The 16198-nt window shown below is 40.7% G+C and overlaps 1 protein-coding gene across 1 annotated transcript; it reads left to right on the top strand.

The window, feature by feature from the left end:
- Positions 1-10253: 10253 nt before the first annotated feature.
- col8a2 (collagen, type VIII, alpha 2) lies at positions 10254-16198 on the top strand. Its single transcript, XM_062990710.1, has 2 exons — positions 10254-10410; positions 14226-16198. The coding sequence occupies exons 1-2, from the start codon at positions 10257-10259 to the stop codon at positions 16106-16108; spliced, it is 2037 nt and encodes a 678-aa protein (XP_062846780.1). The 5' UTR covers positions 10254-10256; the 3' UTR covers positions 16109-16198.

Genomic DNA, 16198 nt, shown 5'->3' with positions numbered 1-16198 from the left:
GTGGTGTGTTAGTGTGGGTTGTGCTGGTTTTAGTGGATAAGACACAGCAGCACTGATGGAGTTTTTAAACACCTCACTGTCACTGCTGGATTTAGAATAGTCCACCAACCAAAAATATCCAGCCAGCAGCACCCTGTGGGTAGCGTCCTGTGACCACTGATGAAGGTCTAGAAGATGACCAACTCAAACAGCAGTAATAGATGAGTGATCGCCTCTGACTTTACATCTACAAGGTGGACCAACTAGGTAAGAGTGTCTAATAGAGTGGACAGTAAGTGGACACGGCATTTTAAAGCTCCAGCAGCGCTGCTGTGTCTGACCCACTCAGACGTAGCGGTGTAATACCAGCACAACACAAACTAACACACCACCATGTCAGTGTCACTGCAGTGCTGAGAATGATCCATCACCTAAATAATACCTGCTCCGTGGTGGTCCTGTGGGGGTCCTGACCATTAAGGGACTTGAACTGGCAACCTTCTGTTTACTAGTCCAGTACCTTAACCACTGAGCTATCACTAGCCCCAGGACTCTAATCATAAAACAATTGTTTTCCCTTTTCATGTAAAATAAGAAAGAATTATTATGCTTATCTGTAAGTTTGGCTGTCTTAGCTGAAGTTGACACATGGATTGTTTTTTTCCAACCTACTTAATCAAGTTTTTAGGAAATAAACAACCGTCCCTTTAGAGTCATTTATCTGTCTCAGAAAATGTTTACTGTCTCAGCTAAAGGCTTTTATTGTCTGCTGTCATGATTGAAGATGCAATGTTGAATAGTGTGGCTGTGATGTCATGATTTAGAATAAAATCATTGTGTATTACACTGAGTTACAGCCAGTTCAGCCAGTTAGACCCAGCACCAACATCTGGCAAACACTAAAGCATTAGAAATGTATTGTTTATGAATAAGTCTGATTTGCCAAAAGTGAGTTCTTGACCATTAGCTTGTTGGACTTCCACAAAACTATGAACATTAATATGTAGTTTGGTTCCCCTTTATGTTATTACAGCCTTCATGCTTCCAGGCAGGTAGTAACTGTGGGAATTTGTGGCCAGTTGGTCAAAAAAAGCGTGAGGCCAAGGCTCTGTGCCTCTATTTTAATAGATTTTAAATTTTGCTCTGGCCCAAAACAAGACAAGACACAGGCAAAACATCACATCCATTAAAATATGGGTTATAAAGTTTAAACATTTACAATTTGCAGGCCACACATGGTCCTGCACTTTTGTATTCAGAAAGAGAGTGTTGTTGCACTGGGAGAATGTAGCTCCCAGCTTACCAGCCATTCTGACTCAATTTCTAAACACTCTAGTGACCTATAATTTCTTATTTGTTATCTTTATAACAAATGCTTGTAAAGCTTATGCCCATGCTGATTAAAAACATCCTGGGTCTACACTTCTTAACCACACACACTGTATTCAACACTATGTGTGTTTATGTACATAATCCCATGCACTAGGAAGCCTGCCACAGATGGAGGGGCGACTTGCACTTCTATACTGTGGGCATATTATTACTGTACATTATTGCACTGTTGCAGCTCATAAGACCAGCTTTTGCTCTCTGTTCTGGTCCATTGCGGCAAAAAGGTTAAGAATTACTACCTTTTACTACGTTTTTCCTACAACTTCAACAGACTTTATGTCAAGAAGGAAATATGAGAAAGTAAAATGATGTCCATTATATGCTGTTCTTTTTTTTTTTTTTTTACTTTTAGTAAGAAGGAGGAACTGAATAACATCTAAGTAACTAAAGAAATATTTACACATACCTTGCACTACCAGCTAGACCTTCCAGCTTGTGTTAAAATCAAGTTTGGATAAGACAGAACAGCAAATGTGGGGTTAATAAAAAACATGTCTGTCACTTAATCTGACAAGAGGCTTAGCTGAGGAACACTGCATTATCGTGGGTGGGAGCTACTAAAGGGTGGAATCCCTGTTGATGGAAGTAAGAATGGAAACTGAAGACCAAGCTGGTTTCTGGAAGTGTAAACAACTTACGTCATGCCTCTGCAAGCTCCTGCAGCATTAACTGGATAATTTATTTCTAATGATTCTGTTAAATGTCAGCCCAGCAGGGAGATGTCTGGATAGTATAGACCAGCTTTTGTGGCTTGCCTTCCAAGCCACTGTATCTAAGAAACACTCTCTAAAAAACAATTTACCAAACCCTCAGTTTTAATTTAAAATGAGCACTGCAGTCAATCACTTGCTTATGTTTGCTAAAGGCCAAAGTGGGAACTCTGGTTGTGATTTGAGTGGTGTGTTCACACACAGTGTGTTTAAAGAATGAGGAACTCAAGGATGACAGAGTACAGCAGAACTGCCATGCATTGCCAATTAGGGCTAAGCATGAGATGGATATCAATACGTCATACCTCTTTTATACCAAACATATCTTCTTACCTAACATCACAACTTCTGTTAAGACAGGTCCAATGCAGTCAGGTTATTTAGAGATACTAAAGTCACCCTAGGTATGTGTGTGTGTGTGTGTGTGTGTGTGTGTGTGTGTGTGTGTGTGTGTGTGTGTGTGTGTGTGTGTGTGTGTGTGCGCGTGCGCCCTGTGCTGGACTGGAGACCTGTCCAGGGTGTTTCCTGCCTTTTGCCCAGTGAATTGTACCCACTGTGACCCTAAATAGAATAAAGCGATGGTAAAACAGACAGTGAATTAATGTATGGCATTATCCTTCTCAGAATACATCATAATAATTATTAAATCATGTAAATAATAAAAGCACATTGCTGTATTACCAGTTAAAAGCAAGTCTTGACCAACATAATTTAATTCTTAAAAGTAATTGGACATCGAAAATATGTCATAACCATATGTTTGTCACAGGGTGGTGAGCGACTCTTGACAAAAATGCCAAGTGTAACCCCACAGCTTTAATATTTACGAGTAAACCCAAAAACTTAACCAAGGCTGGACAACTGAAACCAAAACAAAAACAGGAAAATAATAACTAATAAAAAGAAGAGTGAATAAAACTTTAGAAATAAAGAAATAAACCCAAACCCAATGTGGGTCTTGAGAATAGAAAAGATAGGCCAGGAAATGCAAAAAAACACAGGAGCAGCTTGAGAAAAGAACATAAGAATGCTTGGGTGCATCACCACCAGCTACTTAGTCCACCAGCGAAACGCTTGCCAGAGAAAAGACAAGTGAACCCAGCATTAGTAGCTGCAAAAAAACAAAGAAATCTGCTGCACTGACCTCTGACAAAAGAATGCTTGTGACAAATACAATACAGAGATGTTACTAAAATGTTTACCGGCTGAGCCCCCAGAGATTTTGTACACAGATTAAGCGTGCAATCCAGTTTTGATCCCTGCCTCTGGTTTAGATCTGCTTTGTCATGCTTTAACTTTGTCTGCATGTGGTTTTACTGGTTATGCTAGTAAATGGATTGGCTACTCTAAATTACCCTTAGACATGAGTAAGTGTGCATGCATTTAACTGGCACTATGTCAGACATGTGTTTTCCACTTTGCATCAAGTGTTTCCAGAATATGCTCAGAACCTATTGCACCCCTTACCAGAATAAGGTGACAAATTAAGTACTTTTTCTGTGTTTATAACTTAATTTGTGTCTTTCGCATGTCAACAAATGTCTTCTTGTTATATGAAGTGTAAGTGAGATTGTGTTAAATGTAACAACATCGTCCATTCCCAGGGACATCTGCTGTGCGTATTGCACATTCTCTTTTCCATTTGAGACAGTTACTGATCCACAGAGCTCTTTGTGGGTTTTAGTGTAGTGCATACTGCTTAAACATTAGTAAGTGCCACATGACCCTGCATAAATGTGATGACAAGAGTGTCTACCTTTCTCTGGGAAGAATATTTACTTGTGGCTTTTGGGGTTTTGGGGTTTCCATTGCCACCTGAGCTGTTATGTTAGGTTTAGAGATTAGTCTGCTGGTCTTGGCTTTAGTGCCAAGCAGTATTTTATCTACCTAGCAGTCAGTAATAGAAAGTGGCCTAGCTAAAGGGTAAAATATGGAATAATGCTTTGTGTCTGTCAGAAAGCAAACTGTGTGTGTTTTTAGACAAGGGCCTATTCAAATTATTTTATACTGCTTTATTTCACCATAGCTTATGGTTAAGTTGATATAAAAATATTGTAATCGGATAAACGATTAAGTTAACATTAAAGATAAATGAATAAAAACTGATAAAATAATAAAAATCCAGTAGTTGCAGACAGGAGCAATACCAAATTACAAACCAGAAGATATCAAGAGAGTCCTCCAGCTTTAGTTGTTCCCATATCAGCATTGCATTAATCATTTTCAGCCAAAGATCAAGATCAATGTCAGCCAGAGTACATATGTCATTTGAGATTGATGTCACAAGCACTTCACATCTGACTACTTCTTAAATATGTAATGACAACTCCACTGTTTTTTGCAATAACATATTTTCAAGTCCAATATTTCAACTACAGCTTCAAGGACTATATGATTTTTCATAAGGACTAAAACAAGTTGTTAGCTCTTTTTTTTTTTAATAACTGTATTGGCAGCGTTTAATGGGAATACCTAAATAATGCCTTTTATAGGATGTATAGGACTGATCAGTCTATTTAGGCCTGTTTAACCTACTTTCACTTGCTGTAAATTGCATTGGATTCTTTTAAGTTATTTGCTTCTATCTTAAACCTCTTTTTCATTGCATGGTACCCCACAGTGCAATACGGTGCCCAAGCAAATCCAGAACTATCCTTGCCATACCTAATGTGCTAGGGTCTGTTTCTGATTTCACAACAGAACCAGTGAAAGTAGCAGCAGTTTGCTGAAGGTGAAGCTGTTAGGGCATAATCCACCGGACCCTGCAAATAAATTTGCACATTGTAAACAATAGCAAAGGCAACAACAGAACGACTTTTGCTATTCCTCAGTGCAGTTACGGGGTTTATAATTCTTTGTAGCTCTGTTTGTGTTTTTTCAGTACACTACCTTAATAAAATGTATTGCAGCATGATTTTAACGATTTATCCCACACATACAGCCTGCATTGGTACATTCGGTCACTGATCAAAAAGGGTAACAAAATTTAACATGGATACTTAAGTATAGTACAGGAAACTTGGCAATGGAAACAACCTCTATCATACCACAGGGAGGGAACAAGGGCAGTCGTAGCCTAGTGGTTAAGGTACTGGACTATTATTAGAAAGGTCACTGGTTCAAGCCCCACCACTGCTAAGTTGCCACTGTTGGGCCCTTAAGCAAGGCCCTTAACCCTCAATTGCTTAGACGATATATTGTCACAGTATTGTAAGTCGCTTTGGATAAAAGTGTCGGCTACCAATATGTGAATTTGTATATTTTAGACTTTAATACCCTAAACAGAGTGTGTAAGTAGATGTACACCGATCAGCCATAACATTAAAACCTCCTTGTTACTACACACATGGTCCATTTTATCAGCTCCACTTACCATATAGGAGCATTTTGTAGTTTTACAATTACTGACAGTAGTCCATCTGTTTCTCTGCATGCTCTGTTAGCCCCCTTTCATGCTGTTCTTCAATAGTCAGGACTCTTCTAGGACCACTACAGAGCAGGTATTATTTGGATGGTGGGTCATTCTCAGCACTGCAGTGACACTGACATGGTGGTGGTGTGTAAGTGTGTGTTGTGCTGGTATGAGTGGATAAGACACAGCAATGCTGATGGAGTTTTTAAACACCTCACTGTCACTGCTGGACTGAGAATAGTCCACCAACCAAATATATCCAGCCAACAGCGCCCTGTGAGCAGCATCCTGTGACTACTGATGAAGGTCTCAAAGATGACCAACTCAAACAGCAGCAATAGATGAGCGTTCGTCTCTGACTTTACATCTACAAGGTGGACCAACTAGGTAGGAGTGTCTAATAGAAAGGACAGTGAGTGGACACGGCATTTTAAAACTCCAGCAGCACTTCTGTGTCTTATCCACTCATACCAGCACAACACACACTAACACACCACCACCATGTCAGTGTCACTGCAGTGCTGAGAATGATCCACCACCTAAATAATACCTGCTCTGTGGTGGTCCTGTGGGGGTCCTGACCATTGAAGAACAGGGTGAAAGCAGGCTAAAAAGTATGTAGAGAAACAGATGGACTACAGTCAGTAATTGTAGAACTACAAAGTGCTTCTATATGGTAAGTGGAGCTGATAAAATGGACAGTAAGTGTAGAAACAAGGAGGTGGTTTTAATGTTATGGCTGATCCGTGTACACATAAAGCAGACTGCTTGGTCAGAAAGATTGCGTGAGACTATTTAACTGTGTCTGCATCTCCTTTCAAGAAAAACATTTGATAAACAGATTGTGCTGGCCTGTGGAAAAAAATGTCTGATTCTGATTGCTTGGAGTGTTAAGACGCCTGCACGTAGAGTACATTGTTAAATACACTTAAATTACCATTCCCACAAAACCACAGTCACTAGGAACAGTTTCCCACTCATCAACTGGAGCCAAGCATTCAACAACCAAACACTGTTGCCACCATCACACTCTCTCTTTCTCTTGTTCTCTCTCTGTCTAGCCTCCCTGCTTTCCCTTTCAGTCTGCCTCATGATATTGTTTTTACTGGAGGAAGGAAACAGCTACATTTAAGAACTAGGAGGAAGTGTTTCTAATGTTTTTCAGCAAATGTTAACACAGATGTTTGCACAGTCATGACTCTTCACAAAGTCTGGCTTGTTTGTTCCGAGCTTCACATCTTTAAATGCCAGTATAGTAATTGCAAATTATAGATTTATATGTTCACCATGACAGTAAAAAGTCCCACACATCACTAAAAGGCCTTGCAGTAAGTTTCTTTTGCGAGACAAATAGACCCTTTATGTTTCTTCCAGGAATAATAATAATAAAAGTGAAAATGATAAAAGAGAAAAAGTCAGTGAGCCACAGTAAGTCAGGCAAAGCAAACAAGCACAAAGTGCCCTGTTTGGAGCCCTACTAAGAGGGAAAACATGGCATGTCTGTCTGGCTTTTCTCTCATCTACCGGTTTGGAACATGCTTTATTTGCAGTAAGGCATCAAGCAGGAAAGGTTAGTACCTGACTTTGGCCATAATTCTTTGCCGAACTGACACAGACATGCACTCGATATTCAGACCCATTTTTACTTTTGCATACCTACAGTGCATTTTCCACCCTAAAGTTTTTTTCTATACTTGTTTTATATCACATTTACTGAGGTTGCATGTATAAATCTGGAGCAATAATTACTTTATAAATGCTTGCATTTTAGCCTTGACTATTAATTATAATTAAACTTTAAAATTGTTAACTGATAATCCAGTTTACAAACTAAAACATAGTGCTGAGGTGGTGCAACAGTCTAATATGCTAGCCTACCACCTAGAGGTTTGAATCTTGGGGATGTTACTGGCCTGGCTGGGTGCCCAATTCCAAAAGTTGGATGGAATTCCTCCCTACTGCTGCAAAAATGCCTCCTTTGCTGTCTGTCTAGATTTCCAGTCCCTGCTGCATTAATGTTTGCTTATAAATTCATTCTACCACCATCATATTTTACAGGGGTTATCAAGCTGAAGAATGTACAGCTTACATTTATGGCATTTAGCAAATGCCTAATTTAAAGCAACCTACAACTGTAACCAATGGGGGCCCAACAGTGGCAACTAGGTAATGGTGGGGCTTAAACCAGAAACCTTCAAGTATTAGTTCAGTAAGCTAAAGTCTTTTGTTTTAGTCTAATCAGAATTTTATTAGATGCTTTTATAATGCTTTCTTGAATTCCTCTGCAACGGTACATTTAGTGTAGGACAGCCTACAAATATTATTGCAGTACAATCATCAGATTTAAAAAGTTGGCAAGATGATGTGTCATGAGGTTGAAACTAGTCTAACAAGAGTCATACAGTTTTATTATTATTATTGATTGTAGCAATGATTGTGGCTGAAACACTTGAGCTCAATTATTAGGAGACATGTCCACATACTTTTGACCATACAGTGTATATTTCTACATTTGTAACATGCAATATTACTTTTTATATAAAACCATGAAATATTTGCATGGCACTGAGTATCTACATATATATATATCTATTGAACAGGTGCAGTCACACTGATGTGCAGGGTTTTTGCATTTTGTAGAAAAGATTGTGGTTAAAATGTCGCATGTCAAACTGCTACTGCACAGATTTCAAAAGTTAAATAGATTACAAGTCTGTCCAAACAAGGCTACCCAAAGTTTAAAAACAACATTTGGTTCATGGCAAGACTGAAGTCCCTGAACTGTAAAGACCAAGGATAAGATGTCTATGTACTTCCAGACATCTTTTTTAAAGTACTTCCTTCAGTGGGACCTCCTTAAGAGGAGTTCCTGGGGCAGTCATGTGGAGAACTGGGAGACTTTTTGATCTTCAAGCTGCATGTCAGACTTAATCAAAGTAGAGATTTGCATTTCCTTAAGGAATTCAGTCTGGAAACCATTGGAGCAAGTGGAAAAGGTGACTCCAAAGATGTTGGTAATGCTTTGTTAAGTGTACAGGACTAATGAGAATGTACATCTGTTTAAAGTTGACCAGGGCATCTGTGCCAGAGAAAACTACTGCATATGCACAAAAGTTGTCCAAATTATTTTTCACATTTTGGAGCCAAATGATTTATAGTGCCATCAGCACCTCTCGGCCCACACCCAGTGGTTTCTCCTATGCACCTGATGTAAAAGAAGAAAGGCAATGAAATATATGCAGCGATGAATAACATGAGGATCAAATTAACATTCCTTACTGGAGCAAATTAAAGTAAACAGGTGCAGCAGTCACAAGGAATGACAAGTAAAACAAACAGGGAAAGGCAGAAACAAGAAGGCCAGTCCATGTCCTGGTATTATGATTCAAGCTTGAACTTTCTGGGTTTAGATCTACCAACCCAGCAATCAGCTTCAGATGGGTGACAAATGAAAATCCTTAATAAATTGTCCTAATAGGGTGCTGAACCATAATTAACCACTAGAACAGCTTCAGTATGCATTGGCAGAAATCATGCAAGTGTTGGAAACTGTATTCTACCTCAGTTAGTCCCTTGATGATGGTGATGGAACTATATGACTAAAAAACATAGTTTCTAAGGAAAACCAGTATCCGGGACAACTTCTTACAGACAGTGACCACTGGTGAGAATTGAACTCAAGTCTTATGACCCTTCTTCTGTGCAGCCACATAACTACATAATGGTGTTTTGGATTTGTAAAAAAGAAGTTAATTGATTTGTAGCTTATATAAAGTTTTAAAATGTTTATCCTAGCTGAACAGTGACCACACAGTTCACTGTAATACTAAAACTATTCATTGCAGCTTAAAACTGATGACAAGCACAACCAGACTTGGCTCTGTACTAATGGAAAAGAGCATTTTAACACAAACTAGCATATTGACCTTGAAATTTTATACGTATCGTACTGTTCAGTTATTCTTCATCCTCTGTGGATGAAGATGCTGTCATCCTGGATGAGACCAGTCCTGTCAATAAAAATGTTCTATAATGTTAAATACTGTAGGTGATCAGTCAGAACAGGTTTGCACCTATTTGCAATAATCCTTTCCTTTTAAGAAGATCAGCTGACCCAAACCATGTAAGGACAAACATCTGCTTTCATCATGTTACTCCACTAATTTATTCAGGCTTCTTCTTTAATTTGTCAAATAACTGTAGCTAGAAGGAAGCCCTGTATTTCTATTTTATGCCACATTCCCTACACAATGCTCAGTCATACATAAGGTAGCTATCAACTCTTCTGGAATGATTTGTTTATGTGTGGCAATGTTACTCAGCATCACCCCTGCTACTGGCGCTTGTGCTTCCTTGGTTTGGACCTAACTAAGCGTGTAAAGAATGCCAAAATAAATATAACAGATTAAGCGTTTTAAATGGAATTTTTAACTTTTAGATAGAAAAATCTCTGGAAGTAATAAGTCCCATGAATGTGGTTTGTTGTAAATGGCAAACACCTCAAGCATTACAATTCTCAGATAGTCTGCACTGATTTGCTTGCTTTAGCTTACAGAAGCTCTTCAGCACACCTGGTTCTCACTGACGACAATGTGTTAATTCAATTTTCTCTACATCTCCTGTGCAAAGCTTGCCTTAAAAGGAGTTAAAAAGAGCAAGATGTTTCTTATTGTGGAATGAAAAGCACTGGATCACTGACATCACTTTTTTTATTCTGTCTCCTCTTCCCAGTTTGGAAGCTTTGAGCCTACAAGGTTATCACCATGCCACTGATACCTGCATGTGTGCTGCTGCTGATGCTGGGGGGTGATGCTATGGGTGGGGGTTATGCCCCTGTACCCCATATGAAGTACATGCAGCCTATGATGAAAGGACCTGTTGGACCCCCCTTCAGAGAAGGGAAGGGTCAGTATCTTGGTAAGTATTGCACGTAATTAACAAAGAAATTCACCAAAGCATTTACTTAAGCAAGTTGAACCTACAGATCGACCTGCATCATTATTTGTGTTTTTAGTAAAAGCCAGTTCTTTATTTGTCCGAAGATGAAATGTATTATATATTTACAAAGCCCATTTCAAGAACAGTTAGAACATTTTGTAAAATTCAGTACAAATAAGAATTTTTAAAACTCTTCATTTAACTGAAAAAGTACAAGCTGGCAAATTTGAGAAAGAGTGTTAACATAATATTGGTCATACAGTCTAGACGACAAAATCAAGACAGACATCAGGATCAGAAAACCACATTTTTATCTACTGAACCTGTGTGGTGTCTGTTTCACAAGTAGAGAGAGAAAGAAATAACAGATCACAATCTTTACTGTCCTGAGCTCTTAACTGACTTGGTTTTATATGGATTCTGATTGATTTACCTGCTGGCAGTAGATCTAAGTATAGATGTCTAGTCTTTTCAACAAAAAGTTTACAGGGTACCACATTAGTCACCTGTCCATGTTATCTGCTTCACTTACCATATAGAAGCACTTTGTAGTTCTACAATTACTGACTGTAGTCCATCTGTTTCTCTACATACTTTTTAGCCCCCTTTTATGCTCTTCTTCGATGGTCAGGACCCCCACAGGACCACTACAGAGTAGGTATTATTTGGGTGGTGGGTCATTCTCAGCACTGCAGTGACACTGACATGGTGGTGGTGTGTTAGTGTGTGTTATGCTGGTATGAGTGGATCAGACACAGCAGCGCTGATGGTATTTTTAAACACCTAACTGTCACTGCTGGACTGAGAATAGTCCACCAACCAAAAATATCCAGCCAACAGCGCCCCGTGGGAAGCGTCTTTTGACCACTGATGAAGGTCTAGAAGATGACCAACTCAAACAGCAGCAATAGATGAGCAACTGTCTCTGACTTTACATCCACAAGGTGAACCAACTAGGTAGGAGTATCTAATAGAGTGGACAGTGAGTGGACACAGTATTTAAAAACTCAAGCGGCGCTGCTGTGTCTGATCCACTCATACCAGCACAACACACACTAACACACCACCACCATGTCATTGTCACTGCAGTGCTGAGAATCATCCACCACCTAAATAATACCTACTCTGTGGTGGTCCTGTGGGGGTCCTGACCATTGAAGAACAGGGTGAATGCAGGCTAAAAAAAAAAGTATGTAGAGAAACAGAAAGCTGTTTAACTTAAGATAAATTCTGTGTAATAGTAGGCAATTTTACCATTACAAAAGAGACATGCCATTAAAAAAGAGCAAAGAGGCAAGAGGTCCAACAAAGTATGAAACTATTATTATCACTCTATTGTACCAGGAACAAAAACTATTGCACCATCTTTTAATTGTAATATGACTGACTTAAAAAAAATATATAACATAACTGTAGCGCTGAATGGCCATTTCACACTACTCAGAACATCCTGATTTGAGCTTTTATTAATGATTGGATGCCAAGTGCAGTATTCTAGTGCATCTACTACCATCTAGTGGATATAAAAACAACTGCAGGATACCAGTAAATCATTAACGAGGAACGAGGCTCTCTACATCTACAAACTTCATTTACAGAAAACTTGGGACACTTTCTAAACAAAACCAATAAAAATGAAATCTCTCATTTGTTCACTTGAACCTTTATTTAAAGATAAGATAAGATTTTCAGTTCTTTCAATGACAACATTCTATTTGTTAAAAAATAACAAGTTACATTGATACCTGCAACATGCTAAAAAAGATGGGACAGATGCATATTTACCACTGGGTCACATCACCTTTTCTTTTAATTATACTTTTATCGGCCGCTCAGGTGGCGCAGCGGTAAAGTACGCTTGCTCACTAGAGTTGGGGTTTCGAATACATCGTATCGAACCTCAGCTCTGCCTCTCCGACTAGGCTGGGCGGTAGTATGAACAACGATTGGCTGTTGTTTAGAGTTAGGGGTAAGAAAGTCAGATCATAGGTCCTCATAACTGGTGCGACTGCGGCCCCTACTGGCTGACTGATGGTGCCTGCACAGGGCTGAGGAATAATGCTGATGGGGGTGTGGCCCTCTGTACACAGTGCCTGTCAAGTATATGAACTCGACTCGTGCAGGTGAAAAATGCAGTCTGTACTGACTGTGCGTACCGGAGGGGGCGCATGTCAGTTGAGAGGCGTCCTCAGTCAGCGGTGAAGGGTCGAATCAGTATAGAGGACGCATTCAGGGTAATTGGACACAAATTGGGGGGGGGAAAGAGGGGGAAAAATATAAAATCAAAATAAATAAATAAATAAAAATTATACTTTTATCGTTTGGCAATTGAAGATACTAATTGTTGCAGTTTGTCAAGTTGATTTCTTTTCATTCTTGCTGTACACAAGACTTGGGCTGCTCAGCAGTCTGTACCCTCCTCACCATGATATGCCATACATTTTCAATAGGAGACAGATCTGGACTGCAGACAGCCAGTCAAGCACACAGTCTGTCTATGGAGCCATGTTGTTGTAACTCGTGCAGAATGAGAACTGGGGTTGTCCTGCTAAAATAGACATAGACGTGTCATGACTCACCATATTAGGCCAATATTTAAGAGAGAATTGCTAATCAGTTCAAAAAGAACATTTATCAATGTAAGTTTGCAACAACAACAAAAATACATTTACCATCTACTGTTCATCTAATGTAATACTGATAAAAGATTTAGGGACTTTGGAGGGCAAAGCCAGAAACCACTGTTAAATGAGAGTGACCTTTCAGCTCCCATACAGCACTGTATAAGAAACCATCATGCTACTGTAATAAATATAGATAAATATATGGCTCAGAATTACTTCATAAAACCATTTCTACTTAACACAGTCTGTCAGTTATTGTCCAGGTAGGCATCCTGACCTGACTGTAGCAGAGCTGAGATGCCATATATTAATTCTATGTAAAACACCTCCAAGTTCTCTAGGCCCAAGCTCATCTCAGATGGTCCAAAACACAGTTGAAACGTGTGCTATGGTTAGATGAGTCCACAGTTCAGCTTGTTTTCGAGGAAAAACAGACGTTGAATTATCAGTGACAGGTGCAGAAGCCAACATTTGTCATGGTATGGGCATGCATCAACGCCCATGGTATGGGTAACTTGCATATGTGTGAGCGTGGAGGCGTATACTGGGATTTTAGAGAGACACATGCTGCCTTAAGGCAACGTTTTTTCCACAGGAAGTCCATGCTTATTTCAGCAAGACGGTGCCAGGCCTCATTCTGTATGTGCCATAACAGTGTGGCTAAATAGAAACAGAGTATGTGCCCTTTAAAAATGAATTACTGATTTTAGGTTTTTACTTTTACTTTTGCCAACAGTTTAAAACAACAGAACAACTAAGTCAGACTCTACTACTGGAGTTTAGCATTCTATAACATTATCATTTAATTAGGAAAGGCTTATCATGTACTGATTATGACCTGTTAAACAAGATAAACCATACATTTCTGTGGAATTATTGTCCATTTGGAACTGCGATTAATATACATGTTTAAGACCAAATGTGACACTGACCAGGATAGTGTTCACCACCAGCACTTTAACCAATTTGATAAACAATTTAGTTATGAATTATGGTCAGTTATGCATGTCCATTAATAATAAAACATTGCTTAGACACTTTCAGAAACACCTTTGACAAAGTATAACTTAATTGTTCTCAGACATATTTTAGTTAACATGCTTTTAAAAAATACATCTATTATATGGAAGCGCTAATCGGTCTTTGCAAAAAAATCTTTTTTTATTACAGAGTATCCACCTGCAATGGATGTGAAAGGGGAGCCTGGTCCACAGGGGAAGCCAGGACCCAGAGGTTCACCTGGGCCCCCAGGATTACCAGGAAAACCAGGAATTGGAAAACAAGGTCTTAATGGTCAGCCAGGACCACAAGGGCCAGCAGGATTACCAGGAATTGGAAAGCCAGGACTGCCAGGTCTGCCAGGAAAAATTGGGCCGAAAGGCCCATCAGGAATAGATGGCGATAAGGGACTTCAAGGTGAGCCTGGACTAAGGGGGTTACCTGGGCAACCGGGGTTACCTGGTCCTGCAGGTCTCTCATCAAATGGAAAACCAGGCCTTCCTGGAGTTCGAGGCCCACCAGGAACCAGGGGTGATCCAGGACCTAAGGGCAGTCAGGGTATCCCTGGTGAAAAAGGAATCAGGGGTGAAAATGGCAATGGTAAACCAGGTCCACCAGGCCTCAGGGGACCCAATGGCCTTCAAGGACCTCCTGGAACTCCTGGCATACCAAGTGTAGGAAAGCCTGGGTTCAGTGGTCAACCTGGGCCTTCTGGACTTAAGGGAGACCAAGGGCTTCCAGGGAATCAGGGTCCTCCAGGTGAACGTGGGTCTACTGGAGGACAAGGACCACCAGGGCCAATTGGGGTGGGGAAACCTGGGTTGGATGGTGTTCCTGGTAGACCCGGTCAAAATGGACCAAAGGGTGAATCAGGTCCAAGGGGTGCTGCTGGGTTCCCTGGGGCTCCTGGCTATGGTAAACATGGTCTTGTAGGGCAGAAAGGAGACAGAGGTCTCTCTGGATTACCAGGAGCTCCTGGTTTTAAAGGAGAACCTGGAATAGAAGGTGCACCTGGTGATAAAGGGTTAACTGGGGAGTCAGGCTCCCAGGGTCTACCGGGTCCAATGGGTCTTCCAGGAAAACATGGCATGCCAGGTCTGAAAGGAGACTTGGGTCCCCAGGGGCCTTCAGGCTTACCAGGAATTAGAGGGGATCAGGGTCCTAGTGGGTTTGCAGGTAAGCCTGGCCTCCCAGGAGATAAAGGATTTCCTGGGCCAAATGGAGCCACAGGAAAACCAGGTCCTAAAGGTGATGGTGGTCATATAGGTTTGCCTGGAAATACTGGACTGCCTGGGCCACAAGGGCCCAAAGGGGGAAATGGTCTTTCAGGGGTTCCAGGGGCACGTGGCATAGCTGGAATTCCTGGATTACCAGGCCCCACAGGTCATATGGGACCTCAGGGCATTCCAGGGATAAAGGGAGAGCAAGGGCCACCAGGACCACCAGGGAATGGAAAGAATGGAGATCAGGGAATATCTGGTCCACAGGGACCACCAGGAAAACCAGGCCAAGCTGGAATTAGTGGTCCCAGAGGGCTTCAAGGTCCACCTGGTCCTCCTGGTCCACCCGGCCTTTCCAACAATGGGGATGCCAGCGTGGCAGGTCCTGACATTGGAGGACAAACAGTACCTGGCATGGGTGTTGATAAATCAAAGTTATTAGCTCCTGCTTTTACCGCTATACTCACCACACCCTTCCCACCATCTGGAATGCCTGTTAAATTTGACAAGACTCTCTACAATGGACAGAATGCTTACAACCCCGCCACTGGAATTTTTACCAGCCCAGTGCCTGGAGTTTACTACTTTTCTTATCATGTGCATGTAAAGGGAACCAGCCTTTGGGTGGCACTATACAGAAACAATGTGCCTGCCACATATACCTACGATGAATACAAGAAGGGCTATATGGACCAAGCATCGGGTAGTGCAGTCCTGGAGCTAAAAAAGAACGACCAGGTTTGGGTGCAGATGCCATCTGACCAAGCGAATGGGCTTTACTCCACCGAGTATATTCATTCATCCTTCTCAGGGTTCCTACTGTGCCCTACATAACAGGCCATTGAATACATCAGTTACTATTTAGTGGTCTGCAGTCACATGAGTAACACCTGTAACAGCAATAACAGGAAAGACTGACCAACA

The sequence above is a fragment of the Trichomycterus rosablanca genome, chromosome 2 (genome assembly GCF_030014385.1).
Source record: "Trichomycterus rosablanca isolate fTriRos1 chromosome 2, fTriRos1.hap1, whole genome shotgun sequence".
NCBI lineage: Eukaryota > Metazoa > Chordata > Actinopteri > Siluriformes > Trichomycteridae > Trichomycterus > Trichomycterus rosablanca.
Note: the sequence above shows the minus strand (reverse complement) of the source record. Positions and strands in the feature narration are given on the sequence as shown.